General features: G+C 51.9%; 1 protein-coding gene across 1 annotated transcript in view; it reads left to right on the forward strand.

Annotated features, from left to right (window-relative positions):
• Positions 1–2,953: 2,953 nt before the first annotated feature.
• Positions 2,954–12,181, forward strand: part of LOC144119596 (neprilysin-1-like) — a 44,827-nt gene continuing 35,599 nt past the window's right edge. The window contains exons 1-7 of the mRNA XM_077652172.1: positions 2,954–3,406; positions 5,450–5,656; positions 7,026–7,180; positions 8,352–8,710; positions 9,186–9,486; positions 10,717–10,947; positions 11,779–12,032. Of these exons, the coding sequence (XP_077508298.1) occupies positions 2,974–3,406; positions 5,450–5,656; positions 7,026–7,180; positions 8,352–8,710; positions 9,186–9,486; positions 10,717–10,947; positions 11,779–12,032 (1,940 nt within the window). The 5' untranslated portion in view covers positions 2,954–2,973. The remainder of the gene's footprint in view (positions 3,407–5,449; positions 5,657–7,025; positions 7,181–8,351; positions 8,711–9,185; positions 9,487–10,716; positions 10,948–11,778; positions 12,033–12,181) is intronic.

The raw sequence follows: 12,181 nt of genomic DNA on the forward strand, positions 1-12,181 counted from the left end.
CCGCGAGAGTGTGCAAGAAGGGCACACTGTGAATGCTGTCGCTTCGTGGTTGTTGCTTTTAACTGTATTGCGAACAAGCTGTGATGCCTGGCATTTTGTATGTGGAAACATTAGGTGTGTTGGACGTATGGTTATCTAAAAATGCCTTTTCCGTCTGAGGACAGAGCAGCCGCTAATATCAACATGGCTTGTGTAAGTACTATGCCATACTGGGGATATCTGAAGAGGGAAGGTACATTGTGGGAAAATCGTGATTTGTGCAGCTAAGCGTATGTTTAGCATGGCAGTGGTGTCCATGTGCCCTGCGTTGTACTGCCTCATCACTCTCGGCAGCATCCCGTAACTGATTGCGCATGGCATAAAGTTTTGTTCATGCTTTTGCGGGGTTTAACATCGCAAAGTGACTCTGGCTATGATCGAGGGACCCCGTATTGGAGAGCTCTGGATAATTTCGACTACCTGGGGTTCTTTAAACTCCGCTGACATCGCATAGTACACGGGTCTCTTGCATTTTGCCTTCATCGAAATGTGATCGCCACGGCTGCGATCAAACCTGCGTCTATCGGTCAAGTTTTCTACTTGGAGATTCGAGAATCTGGTGCAGGAACATTGAACTTGGTTCATGTAGGCCGGACTACCGGCAGCTGAAGACCTGAGGTCAAATTTATCAACAGCTTGGCACATTGGAAACTAGAATCAAACTTCAACATTGGTTAAAGGTTTGTTTTTCAAACCATAATGAATTTTGTGCAGACATCTTATGCTTTAAATTATAAAAACGGTAAAATTATAAAATTTTACTACGTCACACACTGCGGATTTTTTTTTTTTTTGAAGCGATGTTTATTGCCTCAGGGCATAAAAACTATGAAATGAGAGATGAGTAAGGTGCTTAAATAAATGAAAAAAGGTGGGCTGATCTGATGAAATCAAGAAGTGAACGATGATATGGACCCTGCGTCCAGGCAATATAGGAATCCGGATTGTCCGGTGAGAGACCCACTGCCGCCAGGTGCCGAATTCTCGTCGGCTTCAGCGCCGGGCAGTCCCACAACAGGTGGTGCATATCCACCTCACAGTCTCTGATCTTGCAGACTGGACACCCGGGGCGGGGATATAAATCTTTGAAATGCGGCCACTTGCGTGTCACAGCTTGACTTAGGGCAACCCTGACCCGTATCCTCCGAAGCGCAACCTCCTCTGCACGGGTAAGACCACGGGGGAGGGCTACCGCACACGGAGGGATTAGAGCACGTGTGTGGCGCCGGAGGTGTTCCTTTCTTGTTAAAAGGAGGGTGGTGTCATCCAGAGTGAGGACTCGAGGCAAAGGCGTGGTTGGGGTCGAAAGGCGGGTCGCAGAATCAGCGCGGCTTTGTGCGCTCAGGAGGTCACGCGGGACCCACTCAATACGGATTTGCTGCGGGATGCGTGCCGCTAGACGATGGATGTCTTGACAGATTTCTGGGGTGGGACTGACTCGTCGTAATAGGCGTGTGAAGTGAAGGGCGTCGGTGCGAATGACAGTGCGGGCCGTAGGTAGCATGGGAACGGTGGCCACTGAGCAAAGTGCCTCTTGAACCGCGAGCATCTCCGCGAAGAAGGAGGTTCTGAGAGGCGAAATCTTGATGTTTTGTTCAGTGCAGGCTTGCAAGGACAGTAAACTGCGGATTTCTGCTGGTGATATGTTTGGAAGGCAGTTTTGTAAGCGGTCTACCGTTGGCTCCCCAGTCGCTGCTTTGTTCCGCTGCCTCGGGGGCCCTCAAGTTACACGGAAGCGAGACGGTGGTGTTTGCTCTGATGGCGACTCGTTATTATCGGCTCCATGTAAATGGGAAAGCTGTACATCAGGTGACGTCGTCGTGACCTGACCAGACGTGTGGTTCCGCCCTCTGCTGTCGGTCGGCTTCGTTAGTTGCGATATGGTTCGGAGTAATAATAATAATAATAATTGGTTTTTGGTGGAAAGGAAATGGCGCAGTATCTGTCTCATATATCGTTGGACACCTGAACCGCGCCATAAGGGAAGGGATAAAGGAGGGAGTGAAAGAAGAGAGGAACAAATAGGTCCGTAGTGGAGGGCTCGCGCGTGCAAATTAAGCTCTACGTACAAGTAATAGGAAAGCAGAAATGGCTGCAATTTACAACAGAAGGCATGCCAATCTAGCAGAACTCAGAGGAGCACTGCCGCTCACGTGACCTAAGCCTCATTAGCGGAAGGTTTTAGCAATACGGTAGTGCGTTAGAAAAGATCAAACAGCCGCAACAGCATGCTTCGCTTTGATGGCTGCGCATTTAAAATCGCAATTTTTAAAAATTGAAATGTGCCATGGTACAGAGGGACGGTTGATGGCAGCCATCCACCACGAACTGGATATCGTAGTGAGTTAACTGGAACTAAGCCAAGAGATAGTGAGTCAACTTCACTTGCGTAACGAACCACTAACGGTTGCTGTGCCTAAAAGATGCAAAATGTGTTGCACCAAGCTGTATATCCGGAGGTGGTGAATCACTCCTGTCAGCGAGATATAGGGTTTGGAAGCATCGAGGAGAAAAGTGCGAATGGGCAGTTCACGAGCACATGTTCTACGCTGGCGATCAGAATCGTCGGTCCCGGATAATGCAGGGAATTTTGAAATTTTCTAAAGTATCACAGACCTAGCATATATCATCTGCATTTGCATTTTCTGACAAAAGAAATGTTTTGCAATCCAATGAGAGTTATACATGAATCCTGCTGAGCTGAGTCTGATGATCGTTGTATGTAAATTGGGAGGACGTACGAGGGAGGGTGTATATGCGGTCTTTGACTGGCTATAGACTCTGGAAGACTCCGCAAACAAGCAACCACGTTGAAGTAGCTCGCGCGCATTGCTCGTGCGAACCAACACGAGACAAAGGAAGAAGATATATCGCACGAGCGCACGCCTGTCGCAGCCTCTGGTTCCATATCTCCGTCCTCAACGTGTACACGTCATGCAGGAACGGCAGCGATCGCCCCAGCGGCAGCCGCGACCGTTCCAGCTGCAGGAGCGACGAATATCGCCAGAGCAGCAGCAGCAGGAGCGTTCGCCAGAGCGGCACCTGCGATCGCCGGAGCAGCAGACGCGATCGCCGCAGCGACGACCAGAACAGCAGCAAGGATCGCCAGAGCGACAGCGGCCATTGCTCGAGCAGCAACAGCTGCCTCCCGAGCAACGGCAGCGATCGCCCCAGCAGCAGCCGTCAGGTGAACGGGAGGAGGAGTATCCTGAGCCCCAGCAGCCTTCGTCTCCGCAGCCTCAGCAGTGCGAGCTGCAGCCGTACTCGTGGTCGTTCCGTGAGCACCGAGAACGCGTGGTGGACTCAGTGATCAGTTCGTCGCGCAGGGCTTCCACGCAGCTGGCCGGCTACGCCAGCTCGGCGCGGAGTAAGCACGGGGCTTAAAACGTTCTCTTTTCTTTCTTAGGAAAAGATTTGGCACAGTAACTTTCGCTTCTCGGTACACCCTCAGCCGCGCCGTGATGGGCGGACACGTGAACCGCGCCGTAAAGGGAAGGGATAAAGGAGGGACAAGAGAAAGGAAGAAATAGGTGGAGGGCTCCGGAATAATTTCGACCACCTGCGGGTCTTTAACGTGCACTGACACCGCACAGCACACGGGCGTCTTAACGTTTCGCCTCCATCGAAACGCGGCCGCCGCGGTCGGGTTTGAACCCGGGCACACCTGATCAGTAGCCAAGCGCCCCGACCACTGAGCCACCGCGGCGGGTGAACGCGTCCATCGAAACGCGGCCATGGGGGAGAAAAGGTTATGGAGAAAGGAAAGGTGGGGTAACTGTCTCACACTGCATGAACGCCTCAACACGCGTTCGCGTTGTATTTTCCTAATGGTTCCGACATGCCGCGGTGGCTCAGCGGTTAGCACGCTCGGCTACCGAGCCGGAGTACCCGGGGTTGAACCGGACCGCAACGGCCGCGTTTCAATGGAGACAATACGCAAATAGCGTCCATGTTTGTGCGATATTACTGGGCGTTAAGACCCCTGTTGGTCGAAGTTATCCCGAACAGGATTCCGAAAAAAAAATTCGTTTTTGGGGAAAGGAAATGGCGCAGTATCTGTCTCACAAGTCGGCGGACACCTGATCCGCACCTAAGGGAATGGGTAAAGGAGGGACTAAGAGAAGAGGAACTAAGAGAAGGGAGAAGTAGGTGGAGGGCTCCGGAATAATTTCGACCGCCTGGGTATCTTTAACGTGCACTGACACCGCACAGCACACGGGCGCCTTAGCGTTTCGCCTCCATCGAAACTCGGCCGCCGCGTTCGGGTTCGAACAGGATTCCGTTCCTCCACTACGGCATCTCTTTCTCTCTTTATTCTTTCCTAGCTGCCACCTTCCTCCCTTCCCTCACGGCTCATTTGTGTCCACAGAGAAGTGTGACAGTTGCTGCGCCATTTCCTCTCCTCAAAAAAAAAAAAAACGCTGAAGATTGTATTCACTACATGTTCCGACCCACCACGTTGGCTCAACGGTTTGGTTAGCGCGTTCGGCTGCCGACGACGCGACGACGCGGCCGGGTTCGAACCATGGTAGTTTTGGTTTTTTGGGGAAAGGAAATGAGGTAGTAACTGTGTCACATATCTCGATGGACACCAGAACCGCGCCGTCAGGGAAAGGAGAAAAGTGGCAGTGAAAGAATAAAGAGGTGCCGTAGTGGAGGGCTCCGGAATAATCTCGACCACTTGGGGATCTCTGCATATGCACTGACATCACAGCACACGGGAGCCTTTTGCGTTTCGCCTCCAGCCGCCGCGATGGTTCGAACCCGGGTACACCAACTCAGTAGACGAGCGTCTTCTCAGCGGGCCTCTCGCCATTGTATCGAACCATGGTAGCAAGGGTATTTCGGTGAAAATTGCTTTGACCCGCCGCGGTGGCTCAGTGGTTAGGGCGCTCGACTACTGATCCGGAGTTCCCGGGTTCGAACCAGACCGCGGCGGCTGCGTTTTTATGGAGGAAAAACGCTAAGGCGCCCGCGTGCTGTGCGATGTCAGTGCACGTTAAAGATCCCCAGGTGGTCGAAATTATTCCGGAGCCCTCCACTACGGCACCTATTTATTCCTTCTTTCACTCCCTCCTTTATCCCTTCCCTTACGGCGCGGTTCAGGTGTCCGCCGATATATGAGACAGATACTGCGTCATTTCCTTTCCCCAAAAACCAATTATTAGTATTATTAAAATGGCCTTCGGGGGCAGTGGTCCAGATGGAGTGAAAGGGAAAGGAGAATGCAGCAGGGTAATCCAAGCATATAATCTGCAAACTTTTTTTTATAAGAGAAATTGATCAAAATTATTCTACGGATCTGGTATAAGGCGTACGATATAGGATTGTGGTAGAATAGGATACCGCGGTGGCACGGATGGTCGGCCGTGACCACGCACTGCCCTTGAGCATGCGCGAACCTCTGCAGAACGGTTGTCCAGCTGGAGCCAGACGTCTCTGCGGCGGGTCAACGAGCGCGCCGTGTACGGGGCCTGCATGGCGGGCGCTGTGCTGGTGGTGCTGCTGACACTGGTGTTCGTGGCGCGGGCAGGCTACCGCAGCGCCTCGCGGTTCGCCTCAGCCGCCGGCGACGTCGAACCGCACGGCATCGAGCAGGCGCCCACCGTACAGGCGAGTAGATGCGCGCACGCCTCGAACGCCTCATATATGGCCATATACTTGCCGCCACCTGTCACAAATGACCTCGGGCGTCATGGCAGGAGTGACATGGGGCCCTTCGACAACGCGGTGGCTGTTTTGTCAGCCTCCGAGTCTTAAAAAGACAGTGACCAAGAGGTCATCATCACCATGAGCCTGACTACACCCACTGCAGGACAAAGGTCTCTCCCATGTCTCATCAATTAGCCCTGTCCTTTGCCCACCCAATGCCTGCAAACTTCTTAATCTCATCCACCCACCTAACCGTCTGCCGCCCCCTGCTACGCTTGCCTTCTCTCCCCCGCGTGTCGATGGAATTGTATAACCAAGCCAGGGGTGCGGCCTGACCTCGGTGACCAGAACCGACAATGCACTCCCTCACCAGAACAGCATTTGGCCACCCTGGTGTAGTACTTGGCTACAACCTTCTATGAACAAACCAATTAGCCAAGAGGTATTCTCTTGTATTCTGTCATCGCTCTTGGCTGTTCCTGTTAGCGCAGCCTCTGGTTGTATTCCAACTTCGGCCATGAATGCGTTGGCCTGGGACATAATGCGACGGATATAGTAGCTTCGTTTTTATTTTCATTCACTTTGTTTCCCCCATGAATATGAATCAGTTAATTGTTGTCTGTGTGTAGTTTTCGGCAGTACGCTGAAATAGGCAGTGACATGTCATGGAACAAATAAAAACGATAACATACAAAACGACGCCATCTTTATGATTAGATTTTTCTTTGACTTCGTGGGTCCCGTGGAAAGGCCTGGCAGTAGAACTTTTAAAGTCAGCTTCACGAGCGCTTGGTTTCATCGTCACGTACTCCGTACAGCGCGAAACTTAAATCGTGCGAAGGTGTTACTCCGTGCGGATTTTCTTAATAGGCCAAAGCTTTTGGCGTCTGTTGTCCACCGGCAGATGCAGATTCTCCAAAATTTGCGGCCTTTGCAAGATTACGAGACATCCTTTATAAGAAGAAGGAAGAAACCTCGAAGACAAACAAATAGTATGTATCGGGACTTATGAAATTTGTAGAGTACACTGTTCACTATATTGCGAATTGCGTTTTGGCCAACAGCCCCGAGCGATAAATGCATCTTGTTTCTGCAAGTAACTGTGAAGGGCTGTCAACAGTGTCACACCGCTTTGTGACAGAACACTCGATAAGGCGACTTGGGGGTGTCCGGTGGCTCAAAACAGATGAGTCTGAATTAAAGAGAGTCCAAAAATATCGTTAGAAAGAAAGGATAAATTAAGGCGAAACTGGTGGCACGCAAGTCGCAGTAACCTCGGATGGCAGTCCTCCTCGGTCATTGTGTGCCAACTCGGTCGTTTTCGTGTCCGGGAGCGCAGGAGCAGCCGTGCGCTTCGCCGTCGTGCAACCAGGTGTCGCGCATGCTGCTGCTGTCTCTGAGCCACGAGACTTCGCCCTGCGCCAACTTCTACGAGTACGTCTGCGAGGGCTGGAAGCGCAGGCACCCGCTGCGGGAAGACAAGTACCAAGTACGCACAACGTCATAGCACCGCATGCGGCACATCGCTCGTCAGTGCCGGTAGGAGGCGCTCGCTGTGGGTTCTCACTAGGGTCACTATAATGACTCTATAGTGACTCTATTGAGAACACATTAGAGCCACTGTATAAGTAGTCACTATAGTGACTAGAGTCACTGCAGTCACTATAATGACTACAGAGTCACTATAGTGACTAGGGTCACCTTGACCTTGCTAGTGAGAACGCACTAGAGCCACTATAGAACTAGTCACTATAGTGACTAGTAGTGAACAGTTACTATAGTAACTAGTTCTCGCAGGCAATGACGGCGCCTCGCTGTTTATCCTCTTTTTTGTACTCTATGAGCGAGCAGGAGGGGACGATGGCACAGTACAGTATGGCACAGTACAGTTTGTCAGTATGGCACAGTACAGAATTAAATTGGAGCTTGAGGCCAGGTAGACGTAAACCTGCCATTTGGGTCAAGCAACCTTTTTGAAATAAAAACCCGAAAGAAGATTTAAAGAATGAAAAATAAGTGTTCGCACATTATCCAGCGTTGGAAGGCGAGGCGGGGAAGGCTTTTCCTTCGTAAATATTAAATATGGCTGGAGCTTGTTATCAATGTCGGAGCCTAATTTGTACAATATTCAGCGGTGCGTTAATGTCAAGGAACCCGATGCATTGTTAAAGCATCATGGCCGATTTAGCATCGAGTTGCTGCAGTGCTTAAATAACTGCTAGCACAAGTAATTGCTCTCGTTTGGTTACTGCTGCATGTACGATAGACCGTGCGTCTATTGCCGAGGGCCATTAGGGGGTTGTAGACAACAATATATTTCAATAACTGAGTGTTTAACGTAGTGACTTTGTCTATGACTTAATGATCCAAGCACCGTTCGGATTAGTGTCGATAGATGGCGTCCCTCAGCAGTTTATTCGTTGATCTTGTGAACAGAACTTGGAACATAATGTCCAAGCTATTGACGTTTTTATCGCCTTACTTTGTACAGCTGCCTCGTTAATACTTTGAAATAATAATTTTAAAACAGGTTCATGTATTTTTTCATGAAATAAACCGAACCACATTGGCTTCTCTTTGCGCGAATGTTCGCCAAAGCGGTCTTCACCGCAAGCAGACCTGTAAGGTAAGGAAGCTGCACCTCTTTTCAACTCTCGCAGGTGAGCGTGCTGACGGAGGCAGAGCGCGAGGTGCGCAGGCGGCTCATGCTGGCGCTGGAGACGTCGTCCATCCCACGGCGGAACCAGTCGCAGATCGACAAACTGGTGGCCCTGTACCGTTCCTGCGTGGGCAGCCTGTCGCGCGGAGGCAACAGCCTGCACGACCTGCGCGCCTTCTTCCGGCTGCACAACCACCGCTGGCCCGAGCCGCACGCGCCCGACCGGCCCGAGTTCTTCGACCACCTGCTCGAGCTGGACATACGCTGGAACCTGGCCATAGCCTTCCGCTACCGCTTCGCGCCGCCCGATGAGCGCACGGGCCGCCCCTTCGTTGTGCTGCAGCCCATCGTGCCGGACACGTAAGTGAGCACGTCCAGAACCAGCTTGAGGAAACTCAGAGCAAAACGTCTGGAGATGCGCACGGGGAACTGCGCATGCACATATGACATATGCACAGTGGAAGCGCAATATTCGCGGGACACACGTTAAAACGTCAGACAGACAGACGGACAGACGTTGGCTATGCCTCCAGTATTCGCTGCGGGCATAGCCAACCAGCTTCTGCGAACTGTCTACGATAGGCCTAGTATAATGGCGCTCGAATAGAGTGATTGGCGACGTGAATTATGTTATCCAGCAATCCTCGCAAAAGCGTGCTGTAACGAACGAGCACGTACAAGGTTCCTTGCTTTTGGACCCGATGGAAAAGTAAACCGGCCATCGGTCAGGAACTGAACCCTTGTCTCGGAGTTCTGTAAAAGTGGCAACCATGCAGTGCCCACTGAAATCTTGAGAGGTTCATCCACTGATACCGGCTGCCTTCGCGACATGCAGGAGTGTGCTGGAGCCGCGCTTTCGGCCCGCCTACCAGTCCCTGATAGCGACCATGGCGACGCTCCTGGGCGGCGAGGCCAACTACGTGGATCTGGTGGACACTGTGGTGAGCGTGGACAGCCTGCTGGCGCGCCAGCCCGCCGACGACACGCGGCTCGCGGTGCCCTGGACGCGCATCTTGTCCGTGCTGCCAGGTACCACGTACCAAATGTGGCTGCGGCCGTTCGCCAAGTACCACCCCATGGGCAGAGCCATCCGTGGCCTGGACTCGGTGCAGGTGCAGAGCCCGCGCTACTTCAACGTGAGTAGTGCTCCAGTCCGTAGATTATTTCAGTGCTTCGACGACGACGGTTGGGTCCCTTTTTCCGCGCATTTTTACAGCGAAAGATGTTATAGCTTTGATTTATCCATATAGCCGTTAAGCCCTGTATTCTACCGTGGAATCTACAGCGTCAGCCGTAAGATCTGTAATTAGGGAATATGGTTTGGTTTGGTTTTTTTTGGGGGGGGGGGGGAGGAAATGGCGCAGTATCTGTCTCATCGTTGGACACCTGAACCGCGAAGTAAGGGAAGGGATATAAAGGAGGGAGTGAAAGAAGAAAGGAAGAAAGAGGTGCCGTAGTGGAGGGCTCCGGGATAATTTCGACCACCTGGGGATCTTCAACGCGCACTGACCTCGCACAGCACACGGGCGTTAGTGAATATAATTTATTTAAATTAATTTCATTAAATGGCCGCCGCCTGCCACGGTGAGAAGGTGCAAAGTGAAGAGAGGGGCATCTCCTTGTCCCCTTTTAGTGGAGACGGAGTGCGAGATGGAAGGGAGAAAGAGGGTGAGGGGCGACGAGTGACTTCGGAGGTTATGGCAAGGTAGGAGGAATGCGCAACCTGAGGGCAGCTATAACAGCTCTCGCTGTAAACGTGTGAGGTTTTGATACTAGACTGTACCTTTACTAAGCAAAATTTTGGCGTAAACGTGGATTTACTTCTAGGCGTAAGCTCTGGTAATTCATAATCGTCATCAGCCTAACTACGTCCACAGTAGGACAACGACTTCTCCCATATCCTTCCACTCAACCCTGTCCTATGGTCAGCTGCGCCTACCTGTTAAAGTCAAAACCTGCTGGATGTGTTCGTTCACTTTCTGTTCTCGAACGACGGAAGCATCGAAACTGATACGCTATTTTCATTGCTGTAAATGTGACTACTGGTATTTTCTTTCTAAAGGTTTGAGTTTTAGGTTACCCATAGTAGACTAAATTCAGCGGAACAGCTTTGGACGACTGAGCTTAGAACAAAGACCACGTTTTCATACTCATCCCAACAAAAAGAAACCAGAGGACAAAGTTGCACCTTTAGATGTAACGGGACAAGCTATAGGACGTAACGATGCTAACACGCCCTTTTCATCTTCTCTGCCGTTTTACTACATGAAAATCATGCTCAAAATAGGTTTACTCAGAAGAGACATTTATGTTTGCTATTATTCTTTTCACTTCGTCCTCTGCACGGTTCTCGCTCATCACCGCAGTCCCTGCTGACCGTGCTGTTGGAGAACGTGGCCAACGGCCGCTCCTCGTGGTACGTGGGATGGCGGCTGGTGATGACGCTGGGCTGCCAGACTTCGCACGAGTTCCGCTTGCTGCCTCAGACCCGGTTCCTGTGGCCCCGCGGTCAGTGCTGGGCGCTGGACGTGCACACGCATTGCCGAGCCCTGGCCCAGAGGCTCATGCGCCCGCAGTGGCAGGGATTCCTCACCAAGGTGCGCATACGCGGCCGTATAGGTGGCGTCGCAATAGGGAGGCACTCCGCTTATCACGTGGGGGAAGGATGGAATTTAGGAATGGCCGCTGGGTTACATTTTTTGAAGCCGGACGTGACAGAATCCCCTCTGTAGTTGGTCGCCGTCTCAGCGCACTTGTGCGTGCGCAGACGACGATATGATGCAGACGACGCCGCAGCGCCCAACGTTACTATTGGCTGTGCCATCGGCCGAAGACCCAAATTAGTCCTTGCGAAAACACGCGACTTCGGCACATTTTTTGTCATGCAGCTCGGATAGTCGGATAGCGAGAGTTCCTCCTTAGCTTTCCTTCCTCCGTGCCTTATCACCAAATCAACGAGGGCCGCCGCCATAGTTAAAGTAGGACTGTAGGAGCAGCTACGAACACCTGCTCGTAGAATTGAAAAGTGTTGTCCCTCAAGCCATCCATACAGCTCAAAACCAGTATTTCTGAGGGTCGTCAAAAGGTGTACACGCGGTAGGCTTCGCGAAGCTCTTGTGGAACATGGGAATTATGTTGATGTTTTACGGCGGTAATTGTGGCCAGACGACAGGCCCGTGCACAATTCTCTTCATATACCGTTACAGCCACTTACTATTACTACTACTGGTGTCCATCTAGTGACGATTTTGCCCGGTACTGGTGATTCACTGAGCTCCACAGTCTGAGGCTTACGATTTTGAGGAGAAAGCTTGAACGTATTCTTGACAAAGATGAAGGTGACAGAGACGATATACGCAGCACGTTGCGTTGATGAAGACGCGCCCAAAGAACAATCTGAAAGCCTGAGGGCCGTGCCCCTGCTGCAGGTGCTGCTGTCTCCGGACGCCGTGTTCGAGGTGCTGGGCGTGGTGAAGCGCGTGCGCAACACGCTCGAAGACCATCTGCGCCAGGCTGCCTGGATGGACCCCGAGACGCGAGTGCGCGCCTTCACCAAGCTCGAGGCCCTGCGCGAACAGCTGCCCAAGTTCTTCGTGTTCGACGGCCGCACGCCCGAGTACGAGCGCTACGCGCGCCTGCCGGACCTGACGCCCTCCTTCCTCGACAACTGGCTTGCCTTCAGGTAACACCTTCACACACGCATAGCACGCGAAGGTGTCGGTGGCGTCAAGAATATGCATAAACATATGAGTAATATAGACCCTCTTTGTGGGACGTCACTTGAGCGGGATACTTGTGCAGGCAACAATGGCTTGCAACATGTCAGCGCTC

This window comes from Amblyomma americanum, chromosome 2, assembly GCF_052857255.1.
Source record: "Amblyomma americanum isolate KBUSLIRL-KWMA chromosome 2, ASM5285725v1, whole genome shotgun sequence".
Classification (NCBI taxonomy): domain Eukaryota; kingdom Metazoa; phylum Arthropoda; class Arachnida; order Ixodida; family Ixodidae; genus Amblyomma; species Amblyomma americanum.